The 18,868-nt window shown below is 37.6% G+C and overlaps 1 protein-coding gene and 1 long non-coding RNA gene across 2 annotated transcripts in view; one reads left to right on the plus strand and one right to left on the minus strand.

The window, feature by feature from the left end:
• LOC125233205 (protein eva-1-like) overlaps positions 1–18,868 on the minus strand; it is a 128,374-nt gene that overhangs the window by 59,786 nt on the left and 49,720 nt on the right. The window contains exons 3-4 of the mRNA XM_048139115.1: positions 9,141–9,358; positions 546–681 (exon numbers count right to left, since the gene is read on the minus strand). Coding sequence (XP_047995072.1) covers positions 546–681; positions 9,141–9,358 — 354 coding nt within the window. The remainder of the gene's footprint in view (positions 1–545; positions 682–9,140; positions 9,359–18,868) is intronic.
• On the plus strand, positions 4,047–9,283 carry LOC125233206. Its single transcript, XR_007177837.1, has 3 exons — positions 4,047–4,213; positions 4,515–4,602; positions 9,147–9,283. It is a non-coding gene; the product is annotated as an uncharacterized LOC125233206 (long non-coding RNA).

Raw genomic sequence — 18,868 nt, forward strand, 5'->3', positions numbered from 1 at the left:
TGGCGCAAATTCATTAGTCGGCAGGGCCCGCATGCGGGGTACGAGAGATTTCTGGATCACATGCCACAGGGCCCGCATTCGGGAAATGAAATAGTAATAGTAACTTTCATTGGTTGTTATCTCGCCTGCGGGGAGTCCCCGTATGCTGCATAACGACCAATCAATTTGCACCACTTTCATTGGTTGTTATATTGCCTGCGGGGACTCCCCGTATGCTGTATACCGAACGAGTTATCGACTAATAAAATTGCGCCATTAATGCTAGCGGAGGTCGTTGGAACTAATATGATATCATACAATTTAACATATATAAGAAAAGTCCATAAAATGAGGGCACTACCAGTCATTCACGAAGTGCAATAGAAATAACTCCATAATCGAATTAAAGAAAATTCTGTATTTTCTTACATCGAACTTTACTGAATGACGGCAAAAAAATTGCTGACCCTTATGTTTATCATAGTATGTTACAGTCGCTTACATATATCTTGTATCATGTAAAATATAACATTATGTACAATCTAATTAAATTTAATATGACTTACAAGGACGGCATTTGTAGGCCACTTCGACGAACCTCCTCCCCGGGCACGGGTCCACTCCGAAGGCTTTCGGACTGGTATGGAACTTGCACTGCCGCTTCTTCTGACACGCTTCCACGACCGTCTGCAACAATGAATACTGCACATCTCGGTTAGTTTGTCTGTAAAGGCCAGGCCCCGGAGCCGAATGGCATTTCTACGACGCGAAACGAAAACGAAACGCCGCGAAAGGTAGTCTGGCTCTGTCGCGCCAATACGCAAGAGCAATAGAGATTGATATCTACGAGCGTTTCGTTTCGTGAGCGTTTCATGAGCGTTTGTGCCATTCGGCTACGTACCCTGCTTTTAATCTGACGACTCGGCCACGACTTTGTACGATCGGCAGCGGTGACAGCGACAACCATAGGTTGGAGCGAGTCACAGTGATCGGACCTTTCGCTTCCACATATAGCTCGCGCAATGTCGTGGCTGAGGCGTGAGTTACGTTCTGGAGAGAAATGTACAAGCACAACTTCAAGCATGAATTTGTACGGGAGATTGCAAATTGCAACTCAGGCTAGCTGCTGGCCTCGGCATTTCTGCGACGCGATACGCCACCGAAACGCCGCAGAAATGTAGCCTGGCTCTGTCGCGCCAATACGCAAGAGCGATAGAGACAGATAGCTATGAAAGAGATATTATCGTGAGCTTTTCGTGAGCGTTTGTGCATTCGGCTACGCATACTGGTATGTATATATTATGTACTAAATAACACTAAAAATATCACCGAAATCGACTGGGAAATAATGGTGCCTTTAGTAAAGGATAACATATTTATAGTAAACCCTTAAATTATTTCAGGTGATCTAAATAAACATCTATATAAAAATTAGGTATATCAAATACAGGTAAAATAAAGCAACGAAGAGTTTAGTTACGTTTATTTAAACTAAAACTGTATTTTTATCACACTGATTCAATAACAGAATAGAATGCACATTTTATGCACGCTAATAAACGTGTGTATCAACTTTTATTCAAAATGTTTGTTTCTGTATGTTTATTCAGTACAATTGTATCAGATTTATTCTATAGGATATTTAGTATGCGGTGCGAGTTCCCGACCGGGGCTGGCCATGTTTCACTACGTTAGTTTTCCTTCCTTTTTGCCACGGCTTTGTGAGCTTTGACAGCTTCATTCTTCGGGAAACTTTGACAAAATACAGGTACGGGAAAAGGGTAATGTGTCATAAAACCATAAGGCGCAGATTGAATATTGTTTGTTGTGGCTAGTTTTAAATACAATGTAAAATAAAAATACCTATTAATAAATTGTTGTTTTGGTGGTGGCATTTTAGTACACTGTTGTAGAACTATTGATAAATACTAGCAAATAATGGAATCGATTAGCATAAAACAAAGTAAGTACATACATGGAAAAAATAAAAGAAAAAAGTTCATAACTTATGACCTTGTTCTCGCTATATGTTTAATCCAAAATTTCTAAATGCGAATCTTCATTCATTTAAAATCGAAGGACCTTCTAAGATCATTTGGACATAGCAGGATTAGCAGGTGAGCATGGGTTTGGGAAGCTGCCCTCACTGACTCACTATCAAAATACACCCTGTACGTAATGTAAATAACTACTTCTTCAAATTATTTCCCTCCCAAGTAAGTAGTAACATTAATAGAATCTGCAGCAAAATTAAATTGTACAAAACGAGAAAGCATTCCTTGAATTCTCGATCCGTTGATTTGTTGCATATTTGCGTTTCAAGCTCAGCTTCGGTCATAAATCAGTAGCGGAAACACTACAAATGTTAGTGTTGAAGAAGAATTTCACTCTTGTTGGTCTCTATTTTTAAATAGTACTTCAAGTATGGAAATATCTACTGCATGGCTAATATGGCTCATCATAGAAAAATATCAGTAAACATATTTAGAAATGACTAAAATGGACAAAAATAACGCAAAATAGAGTTGCTGGGTGGGACATGTTGCCAGGTGGAGTGAGGGCAGGAGGACTAAAATGTTAACAGATTGGTGGCCGCCTCCACAGGCGTATCCATATGAACGCTTTGGCATCCGTTGGCTCACTGCGTGGACGACATTTTGAAAAACGTAAGTAATCTATGGAGGAGCCAAGTTTAATACGATCAGGCATCTACTCCGAAAAAATAATAATATAAACTTAATAAAAGAACTTCGATCACAAAATTCTACCACAAAGTTTTTGTAATTAAATTCTTTGGATTAAAATTAAATAATATAAGCTATTTAATACCACTTGCTACTATATCTACTTCTTTTTCTTCCTGGCATTATTCCGGTATTTTGCCAGGGTTAATTTACCCTGCGGTCCTCCTTACTAACTAATCCCGAGAATTGGCGTAAGCACATGATTTTAAGAAACGAACTTAGAATAGAATAGAGAATTTATTTGCATACCACATACAATACATATGTATTACATACATGGAACCTGATAAGGGTGTAGCAAAGTACAGATGTGCCACTTAGGTACTAACTAATACTAATAATTATAGGTACAGTTTGCTTATTTATAATATTTATGATTGTACTATAAAATTACATTGTATCATCATCTAAAAAATCTGCTATTTTGTAGTAACATTTATCCACCAGTATAGATTTAAGTCGGCTTATAAAGACTGAGTCTAGTTTTTCAGTTTTTAAGTGTGTGGGGATTTTATTATAGATATTGATGGCTCTGTAAAATGGTCCGTTTTTAAATATTTCTAATTTAATAGGTTCTGGTAGTTCTAGATACTGATGGCGGCGAGGATTTTGACAAAATTTAAATAAATGTAGATTTTTTCTAACAAATGATGCAACTTCCAGAATATACAGGGAAGGGAGGGTCAACAGGTTTAAGTTTTTGAAATGGGGTCTGCTTGATGTATATTTGCTAGGATTCTAATACATTTTTTGCATAATAAAAACGTTTTGTATATCAGTGCTATCCATTATCTAACTGTTCTAGTAGATCTCTATTCTATTATTATGAACTTTTTGTGAAAGTAAACTTGCACTTTACCTTTCCATTAAATATGGGGTTCTCAAAATCAAATTAAATAATTTGTAGTTGCGCACGCAAAGGGGTGTCAAGTTGGAACTACTCCAATAATTTCTCGAAACAATGATGAGGTAAACGGAGCAGAGCTCGCTAAAAGCAAATAGAATATTCTACCACATTTTATTAGATATTACCACTAAATATCCGCAATACAAACAACAATAACCAAAATAGAAATTCAATAAACTTTACTCATGTGTGGTCTGTTTGGGAAACACTAGGATTCTTATTGCGGCAAGTACCTATAAAAGCGATAAACCATAGCTGTAAATGGATTCATGGGCGATCAAACTCGAGTCGTGGTGAATAACGATAGGCTACCTAACGTTTTATGGGCCATATGCCTGATGCAATGAATACTGCAAAATACGTTCAAGATTACTCTCCTAACTGATGCCACGCCATGCACAATGCCGTGGATTGTACTGTGCGACCTAAAACGTGTTTTGCAAGTCTACGCAATCCCTAGTATAGTTTAAAGAAGAAAAGCAGGTGTCTAGAAAACTTAAAGGAGCTTTCAATCCAGTCACGGGAGCAATATCTAGGCTGTGACCACAAAATCTAACTTCATATAGCCACAAAGTGACCCCAGGTATGAAGGTTGGTAGTGATTCGAATCGTACGGGTTGGTTATGAAATGAATTATGATTCATATAACGATTATGATTTGTATAACGTCATGGTTGCTTCCTATGTATTAAAGAGCCTATTTAATTTTGTTTATACAGTGCGTAATATTGTACATGTACTTGTACTTATCGTTTTCTGAGTAGGTTTTTACTTACATCGCAATTCTTTGTCTTATTGTGGGTCTTAACCGATTGTGTACAGGTGCATTCCGATCTTGAAATAAGTTAGTTTGAATTTTCGGTTTGAGTTCACCATATTTGCAGGTACACTAACGTAACATTTGCATCCATTCCATGGATTTCCATTTGCCATTCATTTGGACCAACTTGACCCGAATACACAACGCAGTAGGTAAGTATCAACCATTTCACTCGGCATACATTCAGACTTTTTTACTTATAGCGCGTTGCACTTTAGCATTTTACGCTGTTAAAAAGATTGCTCGCACTTCAGCAATTCTTTATTGTCATTCAATGTAAAAATAATGTATTTAATATCAGACGCTATAATTTAGATGCGACTTTCTGCCCAATAATAAGATCAAATTGGAATCAGATCTAAATAATACTGGGGTAATCAGAACCCTAAAGACTACCCTAATGGGTTCTGATTACCCCAGCACTGTTTAGATCTGATCCTACTAAGGTCCGTTGTCCGTTTAACTGTTCATCTATCCGTCCGAGGAGTCCATTCCTCCGTGATTGTTAGAGCTAGATAGCAACATAGTGTCCGTAACATAAAACCGAAGGACTCTGAATTGCACGAAGGACTTCTAGTTAGATTCATGCAATAGAAACATAATATAGTACCTAAATTGAGAGAAATTCTTTGAATAGGTAGCGCGTTTTGTTCGGTTATTTGCTTCTTATTCGGTCGAACCGAGCGGCGCACCCGAACACTCTGACACAGCGAGGCCGGCCGAACGTCATAAACAGCTGTTATCTCACGTAAACAACTCGAATATTGCAGTGAAATCGAATGCGGAGATATGTTCAATTATCAATATAAATAAAACTCAGCAAGCGACAAGTGAGCAGGAAAATGACGAGAATGAGGGATAACAATTGGCGGGTAAACGTCGTAAACCATTGAAATATCGTTTTCAGGGCAAATATGGTGTGGCTCGAGACCCGCTATGTAATTTTAAAGCAGCGGAAAGAAAAATTCCTGTTCTGATTACGAATGTGCATAAGGGTACCACGCAGCAAGACATAATTCAATACATTTGCAGGCAAACGAAAGAAAAAGTATCCTTGCGAGAAATATACATTAAAAAACAATGCGATTACAAAGCATATAAGTTGTACGTGTCGGAAAATAAACTGAAAATGTATTTGGACGAAAAGCTTTGGCCTGAAAATATAATTTTCAGACGTTTTATAAACGATAAGTACGAATATTCGAACAGAGGTACCTCTGACGTAAAAGATCAAATAAATATTTAATGAAAAATAACCGACTTTGTAAATTCGCAAGTTTTAATTGTAAGTCGGTAAAACGCTCCATAGATGGTGTCAGGGAATTATGCCGAAAATGTGACTTAGTTGCCTTGCAAGAATTGTGGCTGCTTCCGGAAGACCTCCCGTTTCTCGGTACCATAAACGACTCTTTTGGATATACGGGGAAGTCAGCAGTGGACACGGCAACCGGAATCTTAACAGGAAGACCTTACGGTGGTGTTGGTCTCCTATGGAGAAATGAGGTGTTCCCGGACGTACCTGTAATCGAGTGTAAAAGCAATAGAGTGTGTGCGATTAAAGTGGCGGTTAACGGTCATCCTATAATAATTATTGTTATGAGTATATACATGCCTACTAACTCGTCTGTGAATCTGCCGGAATTCACGGACTGCCTGGGTACGGTAAGTGCTATTATAGATGACTATGGAATAGAATCTGTATATATATTAGGCGATTTTAATGCTACCCCCGGAGAGTTATTTTTTAATGAATTAATAAATTTTTGTCAGGAACAACAGTGGTCGTGTGTCGATGTAGATATATTAGGCTTAAATTCTAAAACTTATAACTTTGTTAGTGACGCGCACGGCACGACTAGTTGGCTCGATCACGGTATCCTTACCCAGGCAGCGGTGTATTCTGTGCGCAATGTATATGTGCAATATGATTGTTATTGGTCTGATCATTTCCCACTTGTCATGGAGTGCGATTTGCAACTTATAATACCTAAACAATCTAGTAGAATATTTTCAAGCAATAAGGTGGTTTGGGGTGAAAGGTCAGAGGAGCAAATAGCTCTTTATGGCAAGGAGGTTCATATTAGGTTAAGAGACATTGATTTTGATAGCAACTTTTCTAAATGTGCTGATAGCTATTGTAATAATCTGGCTCATAGGCGTATTCTTGATGATGTGTATGATTGTATTGTGACAGCTTTGTCTGAGGCAGCGGTATGTGAAAGAAAGGGCGGGGGTCGGGGTGGCAAGGGGCGGCGAGTGGTAGGATGGAATGCACACGTCGCGGATGCTCACCGGGAGGCCAGGTCAAAGTTCATAGACTGGGTGGCATGTGGAAAGCCGAGGATAGGTTTGGTGTTTGACGAAATGCGTGCAAGTCGCAAGCTATTCAAGTCACGTTTAAGGTGGTGCCAAACTCACGAAGAGCAATTGAAAATGGATGCTCTGGCGGAACAACATGCCAGTGGCAACTTTCGGGGATTTTGGCGTAGTACGAAAAAAGTAAACGTGCGACCTGGCATACCGGTGAGTATCGGGGGTGTGAGTGATCCGAAAGGCATAGCAAATATTTTTAAGAACCACTTTCTAAGTACAATCTCAGCTGGGTCCTAGTAGGCAGGTGATACTCGATGAGCAGACCGAGGATGAAACGTTAGGAACTTTATTTACGGCTAAGAATGTGGCGATCGCGATTAAATCCATCTCGAGAGGTAAATCCCCAGGCCATGACGGCCTGAGCATCGAGCACCTGCACCATGCCGGCCCACATATAAATAGAATACTGGCTATGTTTTATAATCTGTGCATGAGCCACTCATATATGCCTATGGACATGCTGAAGACGATAGTGGTGCCTGTAGTGAAGAACAAAACTGGCGATTTAGCTGATAAAAGTAACTACAGGCCCATTTCTCTTGCTACGATCATAGCAAAGGTATTTGACGCTATGCTTAATACACAGTTGGACAAATACCTACACTTGCACGACAACCAGTTTGGGTTTCGGCCTGGCCTGTCCACAGAAAGTGCTATACTGTGTCTTAAGCATACCGTCAGATATTATACAGATCGTGACACCCCGATTTTTGCTTGCTTCCTCGATCTGTCGAAGGCTTTTGATCTGGTGTCCTACGAAGTGCTGTGGGAAAAGCTTAAATCAATTAAATTACCCAGGGAATTGATTAGCATCCTGCAGTACTGGTATGGACATCAGATCAACAATGTTAGATGGGCGGGGGTATTGTCTGAAGAGTATGGTTTGGAGTGCGGGGTGAGGCAGGGGGGCTTAACCTCTCCCGCATTGTTCAACCTGTACATGAACGGGCTGATTGAGGCGCTCAGCAGGCAGCATGCCGGTTGTCAGGTGGACGGAGTGTGCGTAAATAATTTAAGCTACGCCGACGACATGGTCCTGCTGAGCACGTCAGTTTGCGGTCTCAGGCGGCTGTTACGAACATGTGAGGAGTACGCTTTCAGTCATAGGTTGAAATATAACGTGAATAAAAGTAAATTCATGGTATTTGAGACCGGAGATAACAAACTGTCCAATATACCACCTGTTCTGCTTGGCGGGACTCGTTTGGAGCGTGTATATAGTTTTAAGTATCTTGGGCACGTAGTTACGGCAGATCTCAAAGATGATGAAGACATGGAGCGGGAGCGGAGGGCGTTGTGTGTGAGGGCGAACATGTTGGCTCGCAGGTTCGCGCGGTGCTCTAGCGGCGTAAAGTTAACTTTATTCAAAGCATACTGCACGTCGCTGTACACTTGTAACCTGTGGGCTAACTACACGCAGAAAGCGTACAACGCACTCCGCGTCCAATATAACAACGCCTTCAGGGCGGTGATGGGGCTGCCTCGCTACTGCAGTGCGTCGGGCATGTTTGCGGAGGCTCGCACGCCATGCTTTCATGCCACCATGCGCGTGCGCGCAGCATCTATGGTACAGCGGGTGCGGAGCAGCTCCAACGCCGTCCTGGCGATGATCGCGGCCAGACTGGACTGTCCCTATATAAAGCACTGCTGCGACAGGCATGTAAAAACTGGAATAGGCTAGATTTGTAGATAAATAGTTGTTAGTTATGTTAGAAATAGGTTAATTATTATATTAGGAATTATTATTATTTTAAATCTGTACTCTATGAGCAATTGTGCTTGAAATAAATGCATTTTATTTTTTTTATTTTTTATTTTATTATTATTATTTTTTTTATTTTTTTTTTTTTTTTTTGTAAGAAGAAAATTTATAAAAATCTCAATTAAACTTTGCAACCTTGAGGAATGTGAAATTTGCAGAATCCATAACATAATTTGAATAAATTTTCAAAAGTCGAGTTTCTAAGTCTTCTATCCTTATCTTAATAGTCTCAAACATAGGTATTGTTTGTGGTACGAAATGAATACCTTTTTCGATCAAAATTATAACGTGAAACAAACTATATATATACCTTGAAACCTTCACGATTTTTACACATACAAAACCATGCAAACGGGACTTACATCGGGATGGTACGTGGTCTCGGAGAAGACCTTTCACGATGGGGGAAAAGGCCGACCTTGAAACGTTGGAGGTTAGTTTAAAAACATAGTAATACGCTATTAAGTCCCGTTTGCAATTGGAAGAAAAAAAATATATTTTTTATTTAAGACTAGACTTAGCTCGACTAATTTTTATATTATCGACTTGATTTACCTGCAGCGCCGCAGGCCATGAGCAACTGGTCTCCCCCACCACCTCCACAGCTACCGGCTGGTACTCCGCCAGTTCCGAGGCACAGGAACCCTGGGACGCTGATGCCCCGTACTGCGCTACTTGGATGCTGATGGTGGTGCCGCGGGGACATATGAGGGACACCATTTCCTCGTCGCAGGCGGCTTTTTGGTGGGTTCGAAGCGTGCCAAGAAGCAGTTCTGTGGACAATACGCAATACGAATATTATTGACATGATTCACAAAAACAGTTCAATATTCCCGGCATTAAAAACCTAGGCATATGAAAAGGATAAGTAAGAAATATTTGTTTTATGGTTCATTTTGACATTTAGTTTTATTTTTGAATAGCGATAAATAGTCCGGGATCAGTTAGAAATCAAAAAGACGCGGTACTTTTCGGCAATTGCGAGTTTAAAGTTAGAAGTGAACTATACAGGTTTATTTTCTTGTCACCCACAATAATTTAATAACTCACTCAACGAAGCCTACCTCATCGGAAAAAACTCGTGTATAAGCGAATTTTGGCACAGTTGTAGGGAACGGTGTTCCAATCCGGGATACCCCCATTTGCCAGAATTTCATTTGCCATAATTTTATTTGCATAACATCTTATGCCATAATCATTGTTTACTATATTAATCAAGTGCCAGAAACTTTGTTTCCCATGAAGTCAGTTTCCATAATGTCATTTGTCAGAATCATCGAAATCAGTAATTACCACATTCCATACCATCATTTGTCATCCAAATTAGCGACCAGAAAAGTCAATTTCCATAATGTGATTTGGCAGAATCATCGAAATGCGTAATTATCACAGAGACGACACTACTAGAAGTACTAAAGAATGAATCTGCTATCAGAAAGTAGGTTAGGTTAGGTTAGAACTGTGACCCCCCCCCCCCCCGAAAATAAAAATGCTATCAGAAAGTAGGTTAGGTTAGAACTGTGACCCCCTGGAAAATGAAACTGCTATCAGAAAGTAGGTTAGGTTAGGTTAGAACTGTGACCCCCTGGAAAATGAAACTGCTTGAAAAGTAGGTTAGGTTAGGTTAGAACTGCGACCCCCTGGAAAATAAAACTGCTATCAGAAAGTAGGTTAGGTTAGGTTAGAACTGTGACCCCCTGGAAAATGAAACTGCTTGAAAAGTAGGTTAGGTTAGGTTAGAACTGTGACCCCCTGGAAAATGAAACTGCTATCAGAAAGTAGGTTAGGTAATAATATGGGCAACAATTAATATGGCAATAAATTGCTTATGGCGTTTGAATATTATATTAAACCATATTATTGCACTTAATAATATGGCTAACAAATAGTATAACAACCAGGATGTCATACAATTTTTATGGTAAACAAATCATTCGGGCAAATGAAATTCAGGCAAGTTAGATTCGGGCATATGAATATTATGTTAGATGACTCTCGGGCAAACAATAGACAACCGTTCTAATCCACATACTAAAAGTACTGAGGGGTGGTGGGGGAGCTAACGGGTGGAGGGAAGTGCAAAGGTCCCTTTTTTAGTTTTTCGCAAATAGCTCTTAAACTGTGGCACATGTCCTGAGATACAAACAATTTTCATAAAATTTTCTACAAAAAAGGAATTCACACTTTTTATCTGGGATCTATAGTTCATGAAATATGTGCGTGCTACAAGAGGTGAAAATAGAAATCATAATAAGCAAAGTTTAGCATGGAACTATGTATACCAACCAACGCCGAAATAAAATAAAAAGTAGTCTGTTTCACATTTTGGTCATATTTTGTCTGTCTGACATTGTCAATTTATCTGAGAGAATTTTGTTCCTGACTTCGGAATCGCTCGTGTAGTAGGTAAACGTGCTCAGTATGAGCAATATATTCACTCCGTAATTAACGTAGGGACCTAATTTAATCATACCTAGGTAAGTCACTGGCCCTGACTAACGAAGTAGCCATCCCGTTGAATCAGTTTAAAATAACCTACTGACTAAGATTGTGTAGGCGTAAGAAAACAAAAGTCTGACAGCCAACATACACTCTCTTAATACATTTCACTTGTCTGTTTAACTTTTCGCATTACAAATAAGAGCAAAGGGAACAGGAAGTCAGATTGACAAAGCAAATCTGTAGTTCAAGATTTCCATATGTAAGATTGTAGTACAATTACCCCTAATGGCAGCAGCCGACTGAGTGTCACTTTGATATAGTATACAAAGACGGAATGTTCCGCGTGGAAGCGTTGAACATACGGATATGTGTGGCGGCGGACAGAATAGCAACCAAGATAATCAAGTTGATAGATAAGACGTTTATTTCGATTGCAGAAAATATCCATACTAATATTATAAATCGGAAAGTGTGTGTGTCTGTTTGTTTGTCCGTCTTTCACGGCAAAACGAAGCGACGAATTAACGTGATTTTTTAGGTGGAGATAACTATACAGACAACTCTCCATCCCTTCAACTGAGTGACACAGTCTACCTTTTGTCTCTTTCTAACGCGAGCGAAGCCGCGGGCAAAAGCTAGTAGGTACATTTTTTTTTCAAGATCATTGATGATCTTTTTCAACCTAGCGTTTGCCCGGCCTAGCGCCAGGGATCATTGATGATACTTAGTAAAAAGACATTGCACACAATTATTACAAAGTATAACGAAGAATTGAATTATCAAATTAGATACTTGTGGTAATCACACTGTGAGAGACTGTATTTACTTTGAAGCAAAGAGGATCGAGTATTATAGAGAGTTACTGTCGAAGTAAAATGTGTAATCACAGTGCATAGACTGCCATCTCTCGACACAGGCTTAAAACTTTTGAACCTCAGTTTTGACAATTAGGCCCATATTGTTAGCTTGATATGTGTTAAAATGTCAAATATTAATATTAGCGCCATCTAGCCGAGCGTTCCCCAAAGGTGTTACGCCATCCAAGCCACCGTACCTTTTTCTCTAGGGCTTTGAGGTACGTTTTTTTCTTAGACTTTATCCGTCTATACGGAGTTACATATGTCTTTGCTTTGAAGTAAAACCAAAAAGATGCCGATTTTAATAATATTGAATAGTATATATATACTCTTCAAGAACAAAGCACTGTCGGCCTAGCCAAAATTAGAATCACTTACGCTTTGTAAAGAATCATATATTATACTAGTAAAATCATCCCTGGCCCGTGGCCGCATGTTAGGGACCTATGTGAAATGCATTCCCCCTCTTAAAAATGTTTTTCTCAAAAACGTTGTTTTTGCCACAAGCTTTTATCGCTGTCTGTACTTTTATTTCAACAGTCATCTACTGTTCTCCGAGACGTTTCTAAAAAACCCTTACTTTATGGGGTTACGACAGAGTTCCTATGGCCACCTTTCGGCTCCATCATCAGATCAGCTCCATGATACCATAACATTGCATTGTATAATAATTTACATAAGTATGTGTGTAAAACCTCAGGTACAATTACAATCGTTAAAAGATATCTATCTGCTTCAAAATTGAGTATAATACTTACATTGCAAGTTGTATAAAAGCTTGTAAAAAGCTGACTGAACTTGCAGAACGTGACAGCACCCCGTATGTTCTGCGTCATAATTACACTCAAATGCGTACGCTTTAAGCAAGTCTTGTACAAAAGCATTTCGAAATTGGCAGTTTCTGCCACGTTGCTAGCAACTATCTACATCTACTGGCTTTATTTAATTTCAGTTCAGTTCAGTTTTTAAAATTAAATGGCTTCAGTCCATTAGGACTATTTCGCCAGTGTCAAGGTGATATGAGCTAATTATTAATAATTTTTGTACGGTAAGTACGACAGTATACGGTGAATTATCACTTGTAAATTGATAGCTAGATTTTACAAGAGCACGTGGACTACCGGCCGTTGACGACAAAAAAATGGCTACACGCGTTTCGAGATTAATTCTTCATCAGCTTCTCACTAGAACATTAGTTTACTGTTTAATAAGCTATCGATATTACACTTTAAACAACATTAATGAGCAAAAGAAAAAGAAATTATTCATGACACGATACCGCTAAGATGGCATTCGAACCGGAAGTCCTTTATTTAATTTATTAGGTAGGAGAATATTTAGTAGTTTTCTTATATACCTACATTAAAACAAGGCTAAAAATTCCGAATATTATTTGTACATTTCGTACAGTCTGACCAAAAAAAGTAGAAGTCAAAAAGTGGCAACATTGTAGTGCCATCCCTTTCAAATCAATGGGTGTGAGAAAACGGGACGACACTACGATGTTGTTACTTTTTAATTTCTACACTTTTTGGTCAGACTGTAAGTTGTTTGTAAAAACAATATCTTCTGAAGTATGCCACATATTTAGGTACAATTGGACGTAACTATTAAGCGTCGTTGCATACTTACTTAAGTACTTAAATTTAATAAGTAGGTAAATAATGAAAATACTAAAAATTATATCTGTCACCATCACACAAATAATAGTACATTATTCTTCAGTACACGTAGACGCAATGATACCTTTAAACAGCAAATGTGATGAAAATGTTATTACCTACTGGTTTGTTTATGCGACACCATATTTTATTATGAGCTAATAGTGGAACTAAAGGTGACTATTAAATGAGTGAGTGAACAATGAACGTTAAATTAGTGTATTAATCATTATTCAAATTTAATTATCTACGATATAATCAAAGCAGTATTTGATTAAACTAATAGTTTATTCAACAGGTCTCTTTCACAACGACAAAATGTTCAGTGTGTAAACGTATATTAGATTTGATGTTAAGTCAAACTCTATTTGTAACCTTATAACGAGTTTGGAAGAGACTGTTTGCTAGCGTGTGCCTAACTCATTTTCTATGCATTTCTTTCGTACTAGCATAATATCACGTACCTATATATAAAAATACATATACACATGTACTTCTTTGAGATCTGAAGATAAACTTGAAAACACGAAACTTCTTCAAAGAGGTCGGTTTTATTCAAATTCCTTTGTATAACACCGTTGGTTTACAAAAAAGAGACAAGTCAAAATAACAATATTTTGTTCGTACTACCAAAGAGGATCGAGTATTATAGAGAGTTACTGTCGAAGTAAAATGTACGTGGAATCACAGTGCATAGACTGCCATCTCTTGACACAGGCTTAAAACTTTTGAACCTCAGTTTTGACAACTTGGTCCATATTCTTAGCTTGATATGTTTTAAAATGTCAAATATTAATATTAGCGCCATCTAGCTGAGCGTACCTTATCTTTTTCTGTAAGGTAGGTACCGAGGTACGTTTTTTTCTTAGACTTTATCTGTCTATACAGAGTTATATATGTCTTTGGTACTACTAATACTTTGGAGTTTCTCTCCGGTCAATCTTTTAGATATACATAGGTAGATAGTATTTGCCAGTCTAGGCGATATGCGATATGTGACCTAATATTTGTTTGCCTTGCTGTTGCTTATCTTTACTGACCTTTGTAAAAATACGTATACATTGTTTTTAAAATACATAGCTTAACTAAATAAAATATTCACCTTGGTCATGGCACAGCATGTTAAGAACTAATTTCTTTGTGAGGCCCTGGGTCATTACTTTTTTTTTTTCAATTATACTTTGTTCATTTCCAGCCTGATTTTTTAGAATTTTATTACCGGAGACGCTGTGAAACCTATTTACCCAACGGATATAGTTAGTGCGCATTCTGTATCTTACTAACTATATTAGGCTAGTTTCCTACTAGTCAAATTAGCTTTTTTTTAAGAACTGTCAAAACGATTTGCTAATATGGAATTACTATGAAATACTGAGAAGTGACGTCACGGCCAATTCTATTTTGTATATTTATCTGTGACATTAAATAGAAATTATGTTTAAACAAAACCAATGTCCATATTTTTCTACTAATTATGTGGTGCTTTATTTTGTGCACTGCATAAAATATTTTATTTTAAGTATAGGAAACTAGCCTATTGTTATATATTCAGTACATATAGCATATAAGTATAGTTGCGCGTTAATGATAAAGCATCAGGCCGTCCCTATCGCACTATTTGTAAGTGCGATACGGACGGCCAGATGTTTTATCATTTATCGCGCGACCATACTTGCTTGTCTGTAGGTAAGAAGGATATTGGGCACGCCGGGCGATTTGTATTGAATAATGTCTGTTGTAAGTTCTTGAACTTACACAAAGCACATACAGTTGAAGATGGACGCTCCTAATGCCGAATTCACGCGCACGACTAAGGACCTGGCCACATGGGCGCGTTGCGGCGACGCACCGCAAAAAATCTGCGGCGCGGCACCGCGACGCAATAACTTGCGTCACGTTGCGGCACCGCAAAAATCTCGCGGCGCGGCAACGCACCGCAAAAACCTGCGGTGTGGCACCCAGGGACCGGAACCGCTTACCATAACCGGGGTTTTTCATAGGCTTATTTTAGAAGTTGTTTTAAAAACCCCAACCATAATGGTAACCTTTTGTAAGGGTGACTGTTTGATAGGGTAAGCCTATCTGATACAGTTAACTTAAATAACCTCTAACGAAAACCAAAACCCGTCTTAAAGGTTACCCTATCATTTTAATTATTAAACCGTTTAAGCAACTTTAATCTCTGCGCACATTGAAATTCAACTTATTATTGAATAACCATAGCGAGTACAAGCTCACGTATCGTCTCTAAACAAGTTTATGTCGATTCAAATAACGTAGTTTTATGTCGATTCAAACAATATTGGACTTTAAAACCTTACACTAAAATTTAAAACATAACTGACCTGAATTATCATAGTGTGTTTTGACATTGAATGCATTCGTAGCGCGCGCCGGGTCGTTCTATTGTTTATCTATCTTACCTGTGCGTTTCCGAACAATTCTAGTTTTAGCTTTTTAAAGATCAACCTTTTGTTTGGCCGTCGGACCATCTCAGCAAAGACGCTCATACTCGAGAGCAAATTTTAGTAAAGAACTAACTAAAAAAAATATTGTGAAAGAACAAAGCAAATAATTATATCGATGTCTTACGATTAGATAATTGAAAACATCTTCTCAATTGGGCTTTGTTAAAAATGTCAAAATAGCTATTTATGCAACAAGTGCGGAAAGTAGGTGATTTCTGATGAGTGTCATATAAGCCGATACGAGTCGGAATTTCGGAAATCATCTTTGCGCACATGTTTCAAAGTTTTCAAACAATGCTTTACTTTGCATTGTGCGAGTAAATAAAAAAACAATAAGACAAAATACTTTAGTAATTATTAAAATTAAAAGTTATGTTAGTACAATTTTCGAATTTGAAAGACATTGGTTTTATGGGACTTATAATAGTAAAGTTCAAAATAAAATAAAAAAATTGAAAATTAAAAAGCACTAGTGCGGAAAAGTATTACTTTCCACACGATTTTTATGGGACTGATAGTAAAGTTAAACTTAACTTTAACTTCACTATCAGTCCCAGTCATTAGTAAAGTTAAAGTTAAAAGCAAAATAAAAAAAAATGTTAAAAGCACCAGTGAATATTGTGGAAAAGTACCTACTTCTTTCCGCACAATTTTGCTTCATAGAAAACGCACTTTTCGAGCACATACATTCTAATAGCTATTTTTATGGGACTAATAGTGAAGTTCAAAATTTAAAGAAAAATGAAAAGTAAAAAGCACTAGTGCGGAAAAGTACTTTCCGCACGATTTTGCTTCATAGAAAACGCACTTTTCGAGGACATACAGTGCTATTTTTATGGGACTGATAGAGAAGTAACAAATTAAAAAAAAAGTAAAAAGCACTAGTACGGAAAAGTACTACTTTCCGCACGATTTTTCTGGGATAGACAGTGAAGTTCAAAATTTAAAAAAAAATTAAAAGTAAAAAGCACTAGTGACTAGTGCGGAAAAGTAGGTACTACTATCCGCACAATTTTGCTTCATAGAATACGCACTTTTCGAGCACATACATTGTAATAGCTATTTTTATGGGACTGATAGTGAAGTCCTAAATAAAATAAAAAATTAAAACTAAAAAGTACCAGTGCCGAAAAGTACTCTACTTTCCGCACGATCTTACTTTATAGAAAACGCACTTTTGTAATAGCTATTTTTATGGGACTGATAGTTAAGTTCAAAATTAAAAGTAAAAAACACTAGTGCGGAAAAGTACTACTTTCCGCACGATTTTCCGGGGACGGATAGTGAAGTTCAAAATGTAAAAAAAAATAAAAATAAAAAGCACTAGTGTGGAAAAGTATTACTTTCCGCACGATTTTGTTTCATAGGAAACGCACTTCTCGAGCACACATACATTATAATAGCTATTTTTATGAGTCTCATAGCGAAGTTCATAATAAAAAAAAAATTAAAGTAAAAAGCACTAGTTTGAAAAAGTACTACTTTCCACACGATTTTTCTGGGACGTATAGTGAAGTTCAAAATTTAAAAACATTTGAAAAGTAAAAAGCGCTAGTGCGGAAAAGTACTACTTTCCGCACAATGTTGCTACATATAAATCGCACTTTCCGAGCACATACATTATAATAGCTATTTTTACGGGACTGATAGCGAAGTTCATAATTAAAAAAAAAAAGTAAAAAACCCTAGTGCGAAAATGTACAACTTTCCGAACGATTTTTCTGGGACGGATGGTGGCCTTCAAAATTTAAATAAAATTGGAATGTAAAAAACACTAGTGCCGAAAAGTACCTACTACTTTCCGCATGATTTTGTTTTATAGAAAACGCACTTTTCGAGCACATACATTGTTATAGCTATTTTTATGGGAGTGATAGTGAAGTTCAAAATTTAAAGTAAAAAGAACTAGTATGGAAAAGTACTACTTTAAAAGTACCTACTACTTGCTGCACGATTTTGCTTCGTAAAAAACGTACTTTTCGATCACATGCATTGTAAACGCACTTTTTGAGCACATGCATTGTTATAGTTATTTTTATGAGACTGATAGTGAAGTTCAAAATAAATAAAAATTAAAAGTAAAAAACCGGCCAAGAGCGTGTCGGGCCACGCTCAGTGTAGGGTTCCGTAGTTTTCCGTATTTTTCTCAAAAACTACTGAACCTATCAACTTCAAAACAATTTTCCTAGAAAGTTTTTATAAAGTTCTACATTTGTGATTTTTTTTCATATTTTTTAAACATATGGTTCAAAAGTTAGAGGGGGGCGGGAAGCATTTTTTTTCCTTTAGGAGCGATTATTTCCAAAAATATTAATATAATCAAAAAACGATCTTAGTAAACCCTTATTCATTTTTAAATACCTATCTAAAAATATATCATACGTTGGGGTTGGAATAAAAAAAAAATTCAGCCCCCACTTTACATGTAGGGGTACCCCAATAAAACATTTTTTTTCCATTTTTTATTTTTGAACTTTGTTGGCGTGATTAATATACATATTGGTACCAAATTTCAGCTGTCTAGTGCTAACGGTTACTGAGATTATCCGCGGACGGACGGACGGACGGACGGACGGACGGACGGACAGACAGACATGGCGAAACTATAAGGGTTCCTAGTTGACTACGGAACCCTAAAAGTAGGTACAAAACCTTGCTTGCTGTAAAAACCTACTTCATTTTATTCCCTTATAATATACTGATGAGTACGAGTAGGTCAATAATTGTACTATCAAATACATAAACTAAATGACGTACATGTCAAATGGTAATAACACTAATAACTACGCAAATTCGAGTGCATGCGTCTGAGACAAGCTCTATCTATAGCAAACCAGTTTCAATGTAGAAAGACA

This window comes from Leguminivora glycinivorella, chromosome 14 (assembly GCF_023078275.1).
Source record: "Leguminivora glycinivorella isolate SPB_JAAS2020 chromosome 14, LegGlyc_1.1, whole genome shotgun sequence".
In the NCBI taxonomy this organism is placed as follows: domain Eukaryota; kingdom Metazoa; phylum Arthropoda; class Insecta; order Lepidoptera; family Tortricidae; genus Leguminivora; species Leguminivora glycinivorella.